The 18,505-nt window shown below is 38.7% G+C and overlaps 2 protein-coding genes across 3 annotated transcripts in view; one reads left to right on the forward strand and one right to left on the reverse strand.

Annotated features, from left to right (window-relative positions):
• The window catches only part of cdkl5 (cyclin dependent kinase like 5), a 533,184-nt gene that overhangs the window by 127,870 nt on the left and 386,809 nt on the right, over positions 1 to 18,505 (forward strand). The window lies entirely within an intron of this gene.
• The window catches only part of scml2 (Scm polycomb group protein like 2), a 132,797-nt gene that overhangs the window by 57,779 nt on the left and 56,513 nt on the right, over positions 1 to 18,505 (reverse strand). For both annotated transcript variants that reach the window (XM_073045864.1, XM_073045865.1), the window contains 3 exons: positions 17,991 to 18,079; positions 9,731 to 9,974; positions 428 to 675 (listed from right to left, as the gene is read on the reverse strand). In XM_073045864.1, coding sequence (XP_072901965.1) covers positions 428 to 675; positions 9,731 to 9,974; positions 17,991 to 18,079 — 581 coding nt within the window. The remainder of the gene's footprint in view (positions 1 to 427; positions 676 to 9,730; positions 9,975 to 17,990; positions 18,080 to 18,505) is intronic.

Here is an 18,505-nt window from a genome sequence, read left to right on the forward strand (position 1 = left end):
GATTATCAGTAAACCTTCTTTCTGGTACTTGTATAAATATGAAGTATCATTCTTTTCTATCTATTTAGCAAGAAGAGTTCTACAAAATTCAAATAAATTATTGAAGATCCTGTACAACTATTTACCAAATTATCTATGAACTTTTTGTCTCTGACAACAAAACATGTAACAGACATTTTGGGGCAAACACGAGGAAATCTGCAGATGCTGGAAATTCAAGCAACACACACAAAATGCTGGTGGAACGCAGCAGGCCAGGCAGCATCTATTCTGACGAAGGGTCCCAGCCCGAAACGTCGACAGTGCTTCTTCCTATAGATGCTGCCTGGCCTGCTGCGTTCCACCAGCATTTTGTGTGTGTTGCAGACATTTTGGGAATTGCATTTATAAATATTTGAAAAGTTTAAATAGAAGTGTCTGGACAAACCTTAAGTCCAGGCTTTGCTCCTCTTTTAGCTGGTTTGATTGGATCAGTACAAGAAACAGATTTAGGCGATAAATTACTTTCAGATGCTATGGTCTTTTTTGAAGTGGACTGCCCAGGTCGTTTTCCTCGAATGTTCTTACGGCCTTTCTGTGTTGGCACTTCATCAGGTTTCTGTGGTGACTGCATAGTCCTTTTAGTCAATCTGGAAGGAGTTGATGGAGTTGCAGGAATACTCTTTGAAACAGAAACTGTGAATAAGCAGAACATTTAAAAAACAGAACTCCTTAACATGTCAAAATCACTGGTGTCTAATATATATTCCTCTTGTTCACAAGAAACAAATCATTCCATATTTTCCCTTCACAATCTAGCAAGACCAATCACTTCTCCATCTGTTTTATTGAGTACTATTGTCAGCCTGTCAACAATGGTATATTTACCTCTTCACCATAAGTTATGAAGTCCAACTCCAGTCCTGATACACCCTATCCTCGTTATATGCGTTTTCAGACTACGCGAATTCAGTTATGTGAGGGACCTATTTCTACCAACGTCTCCTTATATGCGTCCAAAACTCACAGTTACGCGAGGAGCACTGCTTTCCCGCCACTACAAGTCAGGTGCACTCGCCTCACAATCTCACTCCTGCCAGTCTCGCATTGATTTTGGCAAGCTGTGGATGTGCGATCTTGTGCTCTTAAACTTTTGTCGGTTTTAGCTACGGTGCAGTGATTTTGCGCTTGAAATATTTAACTATGCCTCCTAAGCGTCCAATGTCATCTCTTGGGCCATCAGCCGAGTGGCAGAGAACCACTTTAACACTTGAAAAAAAGTTGGAAATTATAAACAGCGTGGCCTCAGCTGAAGGTAACACGGCTCTGGATCGCTACTACCGGGAACAGAATCTTGCCTTTAAAGTTCTTTTGTTGCTTGACAATGCGCCAGCCCATCCTAAACATTTGGACAGCATTCCTCCTAACATAACAGTGCGTTTCCAGCCGCCTAGCACAACATCATTGATTCAGCCACTCGACCGAGGTGTGATCCACATTCAAGGCATACTTTTTTTTTTAATGGTGAACTATCTCTCAAATGCTGCAAGCAACAGACGATTTTGAAAATCCCGGGAGTTTCCCCAACAGTGAGGGAATGGTGGAAGTCGGAACACTTGTCACAAATGGCGATGGAAATGGACTCAAGTTTAGAATGGAGTCAGCATTTCCGTCGTTCCCTGCCGTCAATCCTTCTTCCTTACAAGCAAATTTATGCTGAAAAACAAAACGATGTCCAAGCAAACAACCTTCACCACTTTATTCAAACTGGTGGCATCTCCTGTTGCCAGCAATTCTAAGAGTTCTGTGAGTCTTCCTTCACCCCTTGCTGTGATATGATCCTGACGACCCACAACTATCCACCTTAACCATGTAAAGCTGCCGGACACCACAACAACCCACTCATCTCCCGGAGCGAACACACTTGCCACGGTTGGTGAGTACTGTACACCCTAGTATGTTAACTTCCAACTCACGCCGAATATTACCTTAAATTGATTAAATATAATACGAATGTTGCCTTGTAGTACTGCTTTTGTGTTGTATTGGTATGAAAATGTGAATAAATTACAGATAAAACATATTTAGGAAGCCCTCTGGAACGCATCCCTATTTTCTCCATTTAAATAATTATTCACATTATGTGCCGACTGCGAGGAACGTATCCCCCAAATATAACGAGGATAGGGTGTATATAAATATAACGGATGTTTTAAGGCTGTATAGATGGATATACAATTTAAACCAAAGGAGAGAAAAAAATCTGGTTTAACAAAAGCTAAACCTGTAAGAAAAAGACGTACAGTCCTGTGCAAAGTCTTAGCACATACATATAGCTAGAGTGCCTAAGACTTTTGCACAGTACTGTAGTAAATTTATATATAGAGCTGTACAGCTGCTGCAAAAAAAACCCCCTAATTTCATGACATAATAAGTGATGATAAATCAGATTCAGATACGTCTTTACTGTGGACTGAGTGTGGGAAAAGGGAAGGCAGAGGGGAATCATGGTTGGAAAAATGGGAAGGGACAGGGGAAGGAGTGGGAAGCACCAGAGAGACATTCTATAATGATCAATAAGCCAACTGTTTGGAACCAAATGACCTTGCCTGGTGCTTCAGAGCTGGGTGTACCTGGACCAGTGCCTGACACTATGCTACCTGTCCCACAACCCTCCTGTAGCGTGCCACCCTCGCCATTACCACATCCTTTGCTCTCCACTCATCTTTGATAAATGTAGTACTGTGCCAAAATCTCAGGCATCCTAGCTATATATGTGCCTAAGAGACTGTGTGTGTGTGTGTGTGTGTGTGTGTGTGCGTTTTCCCCTAATATACAAATAGTTAGTATTTAGAATTATTAACTCTAGTTTTTGTGTTCTTCTTCTGTCTGCTTGGGAGATGAAGGTAGGAGGAGGAAGGCTGGAAAGAAGAAATTATTGGTTTAATGCAGCTTCATTGGAAAATGGGTTTATGTGAGACCCGTTACTGAAAAGATTGAAAAAAATATTTTAAGGTTTTGCTAATAAACTTGAAGAAAAATCAACTCTCACTCGTTATTATTTGACCAATTAAGAAGATTAGTAATCCTCTGTTATCCAACAATCCACTGGGATGAAGAAAAATGAGAAAAATCAGAAAGGATTGCAAAATGTTACTGGTGGAATCCATATGGTCCTTAAACCTGTTGTAATTTCTAACTGAGCCACATTCACAAACGAGAGAAAATCTGCAGATGCTGGAAATCCAAGAAACATGCACAAAATGCTGGAGGAACTCAACAGACCATCTATGGAAAAGAGTACAGTTGATGTTTTGGGCCCAGACCCTTTAAAGGGGTCTCAGCCTGAAACATCGACTGTACTCTTCTCTATAGATGCTGCCTGGCCTGCTGAATTCCTCCAACATTTTGCATGCATCACATGGTTATGAACTCTAGGCCCAAGTGTGGTTGACTTAACTGCCCTCTGAACTATCCTAGCAGTTCACAAAAGAGTAAAACTCCAATAATCTGCAATCCAATTGTTCAGAAATCCCTAAGTTAAATATCGGCTCACCATAATAGCCCTTTTCCCACAGTCAGTTTGAAATCACTGGGGCCTGATTCCCTCATTCACTTTAAACATAGCAGGCACCATTTCCTCTGTTAGTACAAATACTATTATTGATGTCTGACACATGTTCAGTTATAGACAGTAAAACTGATATCCGACTCCCTTGGTTGTGCCAGATTTGGTCCACAATCATCTTTTTATAAGGAATCTTACCAGGTTCACGGGAAAATTTATTGTTTGCTTGTAACATCTCTAGAAAAAAAAAGCTAATTAAAAGTGTGTTGATGTACAAATCCAATAACATGCAACAGTCTGGAAAATATGCGTATGTCATTAGCAAGGCTGTTGGAATATCAAGAGTTTTATTATATATAACTGAACAGATGTCAGATATCATACTTCGTATTTGTACTAAGAGAGGCACGCCCAACTAAGACCTATAAGAATAAGTGATCTAATTCAAACACTAGTCAAGTTTGATATAGATCATCACAATCAAAGCTTTTAGGCATTATCCCAGGCAATTCCATCATAGTGTTCTGTCTCACCAGGAAGACAGAGATAGAATAAAATCAGGTGCTGTGGTCCCAGCAGTACTCCTCCCACAATTCCACCACATCTAAAATATCATTAGGTCAGATAATCTTCACTCTAACATTACTATTAAGCCAGGAAATCAAATGAGCCTCAATCATGTGCAGAAGACCAAAAGAAACACCGGTCAGACATAAAAATGAAATTCTACTTAGTGTAGCCTCAAAAAACAAAGGATATGAACTAAATCTAAACTATAATAGGAGCACGATGAGTGACACAGTAACAAAGGTGTTCTATGATCATGCCTCTAGTATTCACATTTGAATCATTTATAGAGTCATACAGCACAGTAACAAACCCACCAGCTCAAATTTGGCTCTGTGCATCCAGTAATCAGGAATAAAGATAAACTGAAATAACAGGAGAGCTAAAGAAAAGCCTAAAGAAAAGCCCAGCACACAAGTGCCGTAGAAGATGAATAACTGGAGTATGGAAACAGGCCACCGGCCTATTACATCTAAGTCGATCAGTGGGCAACCATCTGCATTAACCCAGTATTTAGTTCATCGCCTTCTATGATTGGTCAATTCAAGAAACCTAGATACCTCTTAAAGACCATCAGCAACTAGGCGTAAACTAATCTCTCAGGCAGTGTTTTTCAGGAACTCACCACTCTCTGGGTGAAAAAGCTCAACCCCCACCAGATCCCTTTGATCTCTTTGTTCTTGCCCTAAATCTATGACCTCTGGAATTACCTGCCTCCAATATGGGGAAAAGTTTATTGCAGTCTACACTGCCTATATCCTCAATTTTATAACCAGTTCCTCCATCTTAACCTCCTCCATTCCAGGGAAAATAGACCTAGCCTCTCAAGTCTCTGCTCAATTAAAATACTCCATCCCGGATAACATTCCAGTGAATCTTTCTGCACCCTCTCCAGCACCAACAGATTTTTATATGTGTTAAGGTTGAGAGTAACATTTAGGCTTCAGCTAATGACTGGCAAGTAGCATTTGCACAATGCATCAGGCAAATGATTACAAGAGAACATTAAACCACTTCCCAACGACAATGGCATTACCATCACCGATATCTCACCATTCTGTTGTTCACAGCTAAAGTGAAATTTAACTAGACCAGATACTTAAACAGTACAACTACAGGGTTATCTTTGCTTCTAAGTTGGTCATGTATTATGATACCCTACACCGATCTGGAAGAGTATATTTTTGAAATACTCAAGAAGCTGAATACAACAGATTATCTGTCACCTACATGGATTATGGCAGACTATGGCTGCAGTGTGTATTTCTGCTGATCTGCAGTGTCCTAACCAAGGATTCTGTGACAGTATCTTTTGTGACATTTACTACCAGAAAGAAGGGCTTTGCTGATGAATAAACACAAGAGAATCTGCAGATGCCATTAATCCAGAGCAACACACAATGCTGGAGGACCTCAGCAGGTAGTTCAGCCAGCATCAAGGGGGAGGAATAAACATTTTTAGCTGAGCCCCAGTCCCAATAACACACACAAAATGCTGGAGGAACTCAGCAGGCCAGGTAGCATTTATGGAAAAAAGTACAGTCGACGTTTTGGGCCGAGACCCTTCGGCAGGACCCTTTGGAGACCCAGTCCAGATGAAGGATCTCGGCTTGAAGCTTTGACCACTCCTCTCCATAGATTATGTTCAACTTGCCAAATTCCTCCAGGAATTTGTGTGTGCTGTTCTTTTATCGACGAATCATAGTAAAAAAATGGAAAACGTTGAAAAGCACAAAGGAAAATGTTTGATTGTCAAGGCCAAGGAGGAATGGAATACTATCATTCACAGTACCTGCACTACATGCACCTTTGTGGCTCAAATACCTCAACTGTCATTTGCGATGAGCAATAAATGGTGGCTTGACAGCAATCTCTTACTACATGAATGAACTTAAAAAATCTTTCATTAGCCACCAAGAGGGATGGGAGATTATTCACTGTAGAACCAAGAGGTTCAGGCAGAACGTAGCAACTATACTTTCCCCAACAGAGTTTATTGTCTAACCCAAACAACCTCATGAACTAGATGCATTGCCTCTAAATAACTCAGCATGGAAAACTGAACAATACTGAGGGGAAAACAAAGTGTGCAAATATATTAATTTGTTGAATTTTTAAGTGATGTCACAAAGCCAATTTATTTTAGTTCACAAGTAGGACCTTGGTAAATAGTGCAAAATTGGAATTTGTAATATTTCACGGTTTGTTTCATTTAATGATACATTGTCTTTTTCTGACTATTTTAAATTTCTGTTTAAATTGAGAAATACAATTATTCTGCAATTGACATGAGACAGCTGATGACCAGAGTATTGTGATATATGAAATAATATTTCACAATCAATATACCAAACACATCCATTACTGCTCCATTCAAGCATCTACTTAAAAACACAGCAACAATAAGAAAACTATTTTGCCATCCACTTTAACAAATAATTCACTCTTCTCACAATGAGCAACTGTTTTAATTAAATAATAATTTTAACAATGAACATGAATAATTTTACTAAAATGTTAGAATGAATTAAACTTTAGCAAATGGTATGATCTTGTTTCAAAACAAAAAAATCAAATCTAAGAAACAAATTAATCTTTCAAATTTTTAATTAAGTTAAATTCTATCACAATAAGCTCAGGATTGGAAATGTTTGATATTAAAGTTATACTGCATCATGCATTTATAATTATTAATAGTACAAAATACAAAAAATATTCACCAACTGCATTAGAATATATATCAATTTTTGATCACCAGTCCAGGCTCTAAGCCTATTGCAACAACATTTATTGCACATTTGGATTTAAGCACTCTTATCAAACAAAAGCTACACAGGCAAACAACAAAGGTGAGGCAGCTTTGTTCATTTAAAAGAATTAAAATAAGAAATATATATGCTTCAGTAACATTTACCGTGGTTTGATTTTAGGTGCATCTCCTATTGAGACCAACTCCTATGAGCTTAAAAATCCCACATTTCCCTTCTAAATTTCCTCTGTCGACTGTACTTTTTTTGCCTACCAACCCATCCACAAAGCCCATACTGACTGAAGCTTGATTGCCAAATAGCACGGTGACGATATTTGCATTAGTTTGGGGATCTGGGGGATGTGGGGGGATGGTAGAAAAGTGCTGAATTTTAAACTAATCTGTATACCGTGTGCAGGCTAGAGACAGTGTTCATCAGTCACCTGCTCCCACTATCTTCACCCCTGATTTTGCAGAAGGCTAAAAGGTTAAAATGGGTCACAGATCCACAAAAGGCAGAAACTCAAATTGGTCATCTGCATTTGCAGACAACGGTTGCCATTCTAAAATGTATACTAAAACAAAACCAGAAACACTTGCATCAAATTCTCATGCATTGGTAGCTTTACAGTCAGTAAAACAGGTTTTGACATTTACATAAATCTCTGATTATGTTACCAAATGGGGATACAGGCAACATTCATTTCACAGCTCTCTCATATAGAACACACTTATTATAGCAACTAAAAATTAAAACCCAAATATGCCTTTGCAAATCCTATAGAAATTAGATGTGGTCAAATAATTCATCAATAATTAATTTTCACCTTGTTTTTCAATTGATCATATTTTACAAGGTCACATGAATATTAAACAAAATGATCATAAATTATTTACCCAAAACAAATTTGCCACAATTAAGAGGAAGCTGTAAAGTGCAGTAGTTTACAGATTAGACTCTCAAGCCTTCACATTAAAGGAACATATTTGACAGTTACAGGGCTGGAAATTTGCATGTAACTATCTCCTAGGTAATTTGCAGCATGCAAGAATTCATATCCATACATTAATTTGAATACTTCATCTATTCAAGGTTAAGCTTGCACATAGAGCTACTTCTAAGCATCTTACCAAAACTTAAAATTTGAAATTGAAATTGAACTATTATTCTGCCATGTTTAACAAAAGATCAGCTACCTTTAAAAATATTAAATTGAATTCAAATTATAAATTCCAGGATTTATCAGTCAATATCATAGCAAAATAAATATTTTAACAACCTCAAATAAAGAAAGAAATTAATCTACAACACTGAGCATTACATATTATTGTTAGGAGTCTTGATATATATGATCAATAGGCAGGGTTTTAAAAAAACATAAAGCTGTTTTGTTGGAGTGACAGATCAATAGTTCAGACCTTTTCAGAAAATGTCACTCTAATGCCTGCCAGTTAGAGTTCAATTGTTCATTCCACACACTGTGCCCATGTTGTTACTAGATTCCCATGAAAACAAAGAGCCTTTGTCTTATTGGCTGATATTTGAATGCAGTGCCTTCCCTCCCTTTCACATTCATAGTGCTTGTGTGCAACTATAGTGACTCCTGAGTGTCATTTCAATATGCAACTCAACTAAACATGGTCTGATCCTCATGAGTTCTATGAAATAAATGAAAGCTAATCAGAACCAACTAAGTGTCAAAACATTATGAATTAGAGCTTTCAATTTATTCAACCTTTTTAAACAACACTTGTGGATTTCCAAAACAAACAATATTTAAGAATTCTCTGACAATTAAATTTCTGAAACAAAGCAAATGATACTCAAGTTTTTTTAAAGCTAGATTTTAATAAAGGAAAATGAAACACAATCCAAATATTCTAACCATCTGATTTTACTTAAGATTTCATTTAATGTGCACTGTCATATGGGAAGAGTCTTAAAGTATCTTCAATCTAAGCCATAGAGCAACTGAAATAACTGAAAACTCAGTCATTGATTTAATTAGCTAGTATAACATATACACGAATACATACACCTTACAAGTTAAGCCTAGCTCTCAAATCACAATAATTCCCATCTAACACAGAACCGTTAACTCCAAACCCTTCCCTCCCTATTTTTGTTACTCTCTCCTTCTGATCCAACTGGCCCCATCACTCTTAGTCATTCTCCTCTCCCACCCTTTCCCTCTTCCTCATCCTTTGCCCATCACTCACACACTTCTCCCAACAGTTTCCCAAATCTCCATCCCTGAATTCCATGCTTCACCATCTACTCTGAAACTGTCCGTGAATTGATATCAGTATAAAAATCACCTGAAGATGTTATTATTTCAAACTTTTATCAAAGAATGACACCATGTCAACTTGGAAATCAATTTCCAGTTTTGGATAATCAATAGTTAAACATCTTACACTTTCCTGATTATTTATCAGAATTCATTACAACATTCAGTGTTTATCATCAACTCTTCAAGGCAAATTAAGAGTAACCAGTAAACACAGAAATTTTTTTACTGGCTCCCATATCTGAAATTTTCAAGAAGGTTGTCTACAGCTAAATAACAATAAATTAAAAGTCTAAATTAAACTAAAACTAGCTTGCATTTCTATAGCAAACCTAATGGCTTCAAGATTTGCTACTGAGTTATAATCATTGCTGTAATGTCAGAGAAGGTGACAAGGCAATTTACTTGACATCGTAATAAGAATTAAGGATAATCTTGTGAGATTTTGGTTGAAGTATGAAAATTGGCCAGGTGACCAACTAATAATTCTACAATTAAGCAAATCTCTGTTAAACATACCAAAATGTATCTTCCTCACAAAACTTTAAAACAAACAATATTCAGTTTAAAACTTACCCCTATTGCCAGGTGGCTGGAGACTATCTCCTGTCATAGCACACCATCCCACTGGAAAAATATCACGAGAGTCATATTTGCACCAGTAGTCGAAAGCACCTCTCCAACCATCAAATGTTATAAAAATGTCATCTCCTTTCACTTCACTGATAGTTGCTGGACAAATCAGATGAGGATTTTTCCGGTCCACGGCTTCCAGTTTCATACCAACTTTGAAATTATTATGCTGTGGACTGGGAGGTTCCTCCAAGAGAAGAGAAGTATAATTTTTAAGTGTATGCATTCATTTAAAATTTATTAAAACTTTAACTAAACATTAACTTAAGTGTAAAAGTAAGTAATAGAGGCTTGGCATCATTCTTCAGTGTTTTTGAATGCAAAATTAAACATTTCTTCAATCAAGTATGATTGCAGTTACAAGGTTAAAACTTAAATGGTGTCCTTTGTTGAAAGAAACATGAAAAACAAAAGAGGAACAAGAAAGTACTGAGGTTCAAGAGCAGATTCACTAATTGAGCAATTTTTGTCCAACAGATTCATAAATATAACATTCCATACCTGTCCACAAAAAATATAATCCTACAAATCCATGTAAGCATATCCAGCTCTATCTCAACACTGCCTTTTTCAACTTCTTTATTCCCTCTAAAATGCCAGACAATTAATTTTAATTGCAGTAACAGATAAGCACAAATTTCCTGCAACTAAAGGGCCCCTATCATCTTTGACATAAAATGCAATTTTATCCATATCCCTAACAATAATTTAAATGAGCTGAATTATTCATAATTTTATCATACCTAACTGAAGTTGAACTTCATCTACATATGCATCACATCACTAAGACCAAGTACTACCAATTCTATAACATTATTCAAATTCAACCCAATCTTAGTTTATCAATTGTTAAAGTCCTCATCCATGCCAGAGTTACTGCACGACAACTATTCCAATGCACATATGTTCGTCTCCTTGTTTAATCATGATGAAGCAGGGTAGTTTGGGATAGGTTCTAAACATCTTTGTTGCTTGCAACCTATCTCATGTTAAATTTTGCTTAACTATTGTTACGAATGTGGAGCAACTCTGAGGGGCCAAAGGGTGCAAAGTCACCCTCTCCTTTTTGAGAATCGCAGGATCGCTATTATTTCGGGTCTGAGACCCAGGAAATGAGAGAGATACACATCATGTCAATAATGAGACAGAGAGAGAGAGAGAGAAATGCAGAATACACAACAAGGTGGAATGTCTCCTGACACAAGCGAAATGGAACCACTGATTACTGCTATTGTCTCTTGGAGAAGGAACTGTGTATTGAGTACTGTACTATTCATTGAAACCCCTCAGGGGACAACCAGAGTGGTCTGGTTGAGGGATTGCATCATCCCAACCTGATTGACATCTGAGACCCCGTGAGTGAGGATAAAAGACGGGTCTGGGGAACACCCCTTAGACACACCAGGAGAAACGCTAGAAATCCAGTGACAGCGTTTTATAGCGAAGCCAGTGAGAGCTCGTGTGTGTCCTCCCTTGCCTGGGTGGCGGGCTCATCACGGAAGAACGGTTTAGCTAAAGGAGAGGTCACACTTGAACGGCCACAACAACGAGACACCGACGGATCGAAATCATAAAGGAAGGTTGGCAAGACATTTAGCAGTAACTGTTCCCATTCTTCTATCTTGCTCTCTCTCCAACAATTGCAACACAGTGACAAACAAATGATGGCAGCCTGTATGAACTGAAATGAACTTTAGATTTCCATCGGACAATTCATTATCCCTTAGACAACGATAGAGCTTGTTTCTTATTGATTATTATTACAGCCGCACTTTTAGGTTTAGTATTGACGACGTATAATCTGCGTATTTGCATTGATATTATTTTTGTGTATTTTTGCTAATAAATACTGTTAAAAATAGTATCTCCAGACTCCAACGGACGTCTCTATCTTTGCTGGTAAGTAACCCAGTTACGGAGTTCGTAACAACTTGGGGCCTCATCTCGAGATTTGATACCAAATTGGAGGGCCAGTAAATCGGGCTTTTAAGTTCAGACTTGGATCTGGTTGCACGGGTAACCAGCGGGAAACCAGCAAAGATGGACGTAGACAAATTTATAAAAAACCCGACTCCAGAGGCGCTAGAGGCTGCCACAAAGTTGGACTTGATAAATATTGCGAAAGGACTAAATCTCGCAGAGGTGAGGTTGTCAATGAAAAAGCAGGAGATGCGGAGGGTCGTAACTCAGCATTATATTGAGAAGAATGTGTTTTCGGCTGAGGTAGTGGAACAGATCCCTGAAAAGGTACCAGCTAGTGGGAAGGTTCAGTTAGAGTTGGAAAAATTAAGGTTGGAGCATGAAATTAAGTTTAAACAGCTGGAAGCAGCTGAAAAGGAGAAGGAAAGAGCTGAAAAGCAGAGGGAGTTTGAGCTCCAGCTAAAGGAGTTAGAGGTGAAAAGAGAGAAGGAAAGAGCTGAAAAGCAGAGGGAGCATGAAATTAGGTTAAAACAGCTGGAAGCAGCTGAAAAGGAGAAGGAAAGAGCTGAAAAGGAGAAGGAAAGAGCCGAAAAGGAGAAGGAAAGAGCCGAAAAGGAGAAGGAAAGAGCTGAAAAGGAAAGAGCTGAAAAGCAGAGGGAGTATGAGGAGAAGGAGAAACAGAGGAAACATGAGCTGGACATGGAGAAGTTTAATGTTAGTAGGGAGTTTAGGTTAGTACCTCCGTTCGAGGAGACGGATGTTGATAGTTATTTCTTGCATTTTGAAAAGGTGGCAGTGAGTCAGAAGTGGCCCAGAGATCAGTGGGTGGCGTTGTTACAAAGTGTGTTAAAAGGGAAGGCACAACAAGCATATGCGGCATTGTCTGTGGACGAGGAGGAGTATGAGAAGTACGAGGAAGTAAAGCAGGCCATTCTTCGGGCCTACGAATTGGTACCTGAGGCCTATAGACAAAAGTTCAGAAATTTAAAGGAAGTGTGGACTCAGACGTATGCAGAGTTTGCCTATGAGAAGGGTGTGCTCTTGGATCGCTGGTGTGCAGCAGAAATGGTGGAAGAAGATTTTCGGCGTTTAAGGGAGTTAATTCTGATTGAGGAATTTAAAGGTTGTGTTTCAGATGATATCCGGATGTATTTGAACGAGAAGCCGAATAAGTCCATATCCAAATTTGCCAGGTTCGCAGATGAATATGCCCTAACCCACAAGACAAAGTTTTCCTTGAATAAGAGTTACCAGAAAGACCGTAGGAACAGTAGAGAAAGCCCGCCTCCTGAGGCAGAGATTCAGCCGGAAGCTAGTGGTAAAAATAAGGAGGAAGAAAGGCAAGATGGCAGGAGGGGTCCTGGCTTGACCTGTTTTAATTGTGGAAAGGTGGGTCATATTGCATCTAAGTGCTTTGCTCCGAGGAAGGAGACAGGAAAAGGGAAAGCAGCAGTCCCTACAGGGTGTATTGTGTTCATCAGTAAATCCGACAAGAAAGCCCCAGGTAGATAGAATATGAGAGGGGTGTGAGAAATTTATTTCAGAAGGGACCGTGTCTGTGAAAGAGGGAGAAACACCAGTTCCAGCGCGGATCTGGAGAGATACTGGAGCTGAGCAGTCATTGATTCTCAGTAAGGTACTAGATTTTGGTCCTGAGACTGGAGAGGTAGCTTTGAGAGGCATAGGAAAAGGGACAGAAGCTGTGCCTTTGCATAGGATCATTATAAATTGTGAGCTGGTATCTGGACCAGTTGAAATAGGGGTGCGATTAGAATTTCCGAGAACTGACGTGGACGTCCTTCTGGGTAACGATTTAGCCGGTGGTGAGGTCTGGTCAGCAATGGAGCTGACGAGCAAGCCTGTAAGTGTTGAGGACCTGCCCCTAGATTCCAAGATCTATCCTGCATGCGCGATCACTCGCAGCATGTCGAGAAAGACAGCTGAGAAAGAGACCAGTTTAAATTAGCCCAGTATCGATTTGGCTGAGACATTTTTACCAACCCTGTACCAAGAGGGGTTAGAGGGTGGTAAAACGGAGAATAGGGAGGTGAAAGAGAGTAAAGGAGAGGAGGTAGACCTACCCTTAGCCAGGAGGAAATTTATAGAGGCACGGAGTAAAAATGAGAAACAGATAAGACTGTTAGAAGGTCCAGGGTTGGACATGGATGATCTGTCTGGCTTGACAGAACTGCTTGAAGAAGATGAAAATTTTAAATGTGTTCCCGATAATAAAATAAGGGCAGTCCTAGATGAAAAGGATGCCGTTACGCTGAAAGAGTCTGCTGGGTTGGCAGATGAGGTTGTTTCAGCCCGCAGAGTTGAGTTTACTCCGGAAGGGAGTTGCCCAGAGAGTAACTGGGAGGATCAGGGGAACTTAGAATTTGAAAAGGGGACGGGTATTGAAAGCCTGGAAGAGGCAGATGTCCCGTTTGAGTGTGTTCAAGATGTGGATGCACATGGTACTGAACCTAGTAATGGAACTCAGGAAAAGTCTGAGGTATCTGATTCAGTTAAAAAGGAATGCAGTCCTTGTGGGTCAGATGGACTTGGTTCAGTGAAGAAAGGGTTAACCTTGGTAATAGTGGGAAGTGAGAATTCCCAGTTGTTTGTATTCAAAGGTGTGTTAAAATTAGTGAGGAGATAAAAGGTGGTGATGTGGATATTATTATTGAAGGAGAAGGGAAACGTGTAGTTCCTAAGTTGAATGAAGAAAATTTAAAGTCTGGATTGGTGTCAGAAGCAGTAAGCAGGCCGAAGAAACAATGGCTTGTTACCACGGTGCCTGCGAATCAATTACAGTTTGATTTGGAATGTAAAGGTGCCCCACGCACTAATGTTATTCAAGGGTGTGCTGTGAAGAGGCAGAATTTGAAATGTTGTTTGGACAAAGAGGGATCACTTGCAGATATTAAACTGAAAACTAATAGAATGAAGGGTGCTGAAGATAAAACTAATGACTTGCTTAAAAATAACGAATTGTGTGGAAGTTCAGAAAATGGGCTAAGTTTGGAAAACATTGTTGATAAAATAACTCCTATGAAAGGAGCATGCAAAAGCCTATTCTACACTGGTAAGCAAGCTAACCACGTGGGAGTTAACTGGAAAAGGGGCGAGGGTTGACGGGATGCCACTTTAAATAACAGGATCTGGTTTTAAGGGATTTCGACAAAGCATGTAAATAATAAAGACAACACCATGGAAGATTGACTGTTAAGTTTGAAAGTAAAATAAAGATTAGTATTTGCATAAACTTTTGTAATATACACGTAAGCTAAGATCACAACTCTTTAGTTTTGTTTTGCTGAAGAAAAGGAATAAACATAGGTGGTTATTAAATTGGAGTCTGATGCTACAGGAATCTATTGATATAAGATATTAAGATATTAAAGGAAGTGACAATGTAATCGCTAACTGTTTAGGTGCTAACTTGAATGTATAACTGTATTACTCTGTAGTGAAAACTCTTTTGTATTGTGTTAGATTCAGAAATTCTGTAAGACTCTGTATTAGTTAATTTTTACCCGTGGTAAAAATCCTTAGAAGGATGGGGGTGTTACGAATGTGGAGCAACTCTGAGGGGCCGAAGGGTGTAAAGTCACCCCCTCCTTTTTGAGAATCGCAGGATCGCTATTATTTCGGGTCTGAGACCCAGGAAATGAGAGAGATACACATCATGTCAATAATGAGACAGAGAGAGAGAGAGAGAAATGCAGAATACACAACAAGGTGGAATGTCTCCTGACACAAGCGAAATGGAACCACTGATTACTGCTATTGTCTCTTGGAGAAGGAACTGTGTATTGAGTACTGTACTATTCATTGAAACCCCTCAGGGGACAACCAGAGTGGTCTGGTTGAGGGATTGCATCATCCCAACCTGATTGACATCTGAGACCCCGTGAGTGAGGATAAAAGACGGGTCTGGGGAACACCCCTTAGACACACCAGGAGAAACGCTAGAAATCCAGTGACAGCGTTTTATAGTGAAGCCGGTGAGAGCTCGTGTGTGTCCTCCCTTGCCTGGGTGGCAGGCTCATCACAGAAGAACGGTTTAGCTAAAGGAGAGGTCACACTTGAACGGCCACAACAACGAGACATCGACGGATCGAAATCATAAAGGAAGGTTGGCAAAACACTTAGCGGTAACTGTTTCCATTCATCTATCTCTCTCTCTCTCCAACAATTGCAATACAGCGACAAACAAATGATGGCAGCCTGTATGAACTGAAATGAACTTTAGATTTCCATCGGACAATTCATTATCCCTTAGACAACGATAGAGCTTGTTTCTTATTGATTATTATTACAGCCGCACTTTTAGGTTTAGTATTGATGACGTATATTATCTGTATATTTGCATTGATATTATTTTTGTGTATTTTTGCTAATAAATACTGTTAAAAATAGTATCACCAGACTCCAACGGACGTCTCTATCTTTGCTGGTAAGTAACCCAGTTACGGGGTTCGTAACACTATACTTGTCAGGTTAAGCAATGCTCCAGTATTATTTTTTAATTATGTTTTCAGTTCCCCCCCCCCCCCCCCACCCCATAGCTTCCCTACTCCCAAACTCAGCAAGCTCCTCTAGCCCCACAATTTCACATACATTCTAATTCTGGTCTGTTGTGATTTAGAACTATAGTTATTCCACCACGGGCACCAATGCCATTTAGTTGCTGAAAGACTAAGCTCTAGACAAGCTTCCCTAAACTTCTTCACTTTTCAAAGCCTTCTTTTTAGGCTCTTCTTAAAATTTAACACTTTACCCTCTACAGCTTGATCTGGTTAGGTACCTTGGTATAATTTATTCAGGATCAAATTTAAATCAAAGAAAAGGAAGATATTAAGTTCTTCAGTTCATTTTCAGAACCACATGTTTAAAGGCTTGACTAATTTAGGAAAGAGAAAGATTTCTGGAGAGATCAATTTAAATTATAATTTAGGATGGAGAACTTATTTTAAGTCTTGCACTGTAGCTTAAACTTAGACTGGATTGGCAGTATAATCAAATAGCAGTACAGCAGGGACTACATTTAGGACACAAAATCCATTGCTGCCATTAAAAAAAACTACGAAAAGAGAATAGCCAAGTAACAGCTTGCATTAACAGCTACCATTAAGTGACATTTTATCATCACCTCTGAACTCACAACTTCAATTCCTGAATTCAGCTACTGATTTGATTATTTGTGCCAGAGATTTGGTTGGTTTTCCAGGTAAACGTGCTCCCAGTGTCATTTGATCTGTTATCAAACATTATTTAATGAATTTTAGGGCACTGTGTAGTAAAGCGTTAACCTTGTTGACAATATTTAGCAAAATGAATTCCTCAGACTGAAGATAGTACTCCCAGCATCCTATACTGAAAAAAAAAAAGCTTTACTCCAGGATGTGCTCTCTTCTAAGGTATAAATATCATCTTGCCATTTGTTAAATTGGACTAATGATCCTGTGTTTATAGTGTAAGTTTATTCACAAGTGAAAATACAACCCAAGCATATTACTGCTACAAAGCATCTTATAAATCTTTGAAAGCATCTTGTCATTAATACAGATAGTTGTACTATTTCCTACAGCTCAATACTTGCTTTTTAATAATGCTTCATTATGTCCTGAAGTTCTTCACAAAAAATGCATTCCTTTTCAAGTGCTGTAACTGATACTGAAGTAAATGTGAGAAGTCTCTGAAATAAGATGCCACGAATGGATAGCAACCAAATAATCTGTTATTCTAGTGATGCTAGTTGAGAAACGGATTTTAGTCATGCCACCAGGGGACCTCCTTGCTCCTTGCAAAGGAATTTCATGTCTATTTCACTCTGCTAATTTCACCCTCCATCTAAGAGGGTGTTTAGAAAAATGAAATGCTGTCTTAATACAGTACTGAAAAGTCAACCCAGTTTTATGTATTCAAGCTTTAAAAATCTTCAATATGATTTAAAGGATTTTCCTAAATCAACATCATTTTACGGTAATATTAGTATATATTTTGAAAGAAGATTCAAATCTTTTCACCCTATGCCAAACACAAGTAGTTTCAAATCTAACATCACCCTATGGCAAACATCCTTGTATTATTTACAAGGATGGATGACACCCTCAAATGAGGAGCAGAAGCTTTAGAACACCGCAGCCTAGCGATAAAATATTAAATTTAATAATTAAAGGGATAAGAGGGCAGTGTTGGTTAAATGCACATCAATAAGAGTTCAACAGAAAATAAGGCATTGGATAAAATGGTAACAACACTTTGTGTATTATTTGAAAAGGATATTTCTTACCTTTTTAAATATAGATGCTGGGGCCATTTCTGCTCCATTTAATGTTCTAAGCAGAAACATTGGCCATGAAGAAGCATTCATTCTGAATCCTGTCCACCCATGCAAAACAAACATGAGTTAGGCTTCAAACAGTACTGAAAACATAGGGGAAAATAATGCCACCTCCAAGTTACAGAATATGCTCATTATAGCGACTGAGATTTTCCATCTCAAGTGGTCAGTGTTTTATTTATAAGAAGTTGTTTTAAAGCTGTTTTTATGTCATTTCTGGTGCCCATAAGTAAATCCTTATGATTACCACTTTGCAGGCATCAAAATTATGCTATACATTTTGATACCTTACATCTCAAATGAATAGTCCAGCCAAAGGTGATGGAACAGTGAACTAAATTAAGAAACAAATCCAGTTAGACATCTTTTGTGAAGACAGCTCCAATTTTTAACATGGACAAACAATGAAATAGAAATGTAGATCAAAAAAGAAAACTCCAAACAGTTCAAAACTTTATGGCCAA

This window comes from Hemitrygon akajei, chromosome 5, assembly GCF_048418815.1.
Source record: "Hemitrygon akajei chromosome 5, sHemAka1.3, whole genome shotgun sequence".
Lineage (NCBI taxonomy): Eukaryota > Metazoa > Chordata > Chondrichthyes > Myliobatiformes > Dasyatidae > Hemitrygon > Hemitrygon akajei.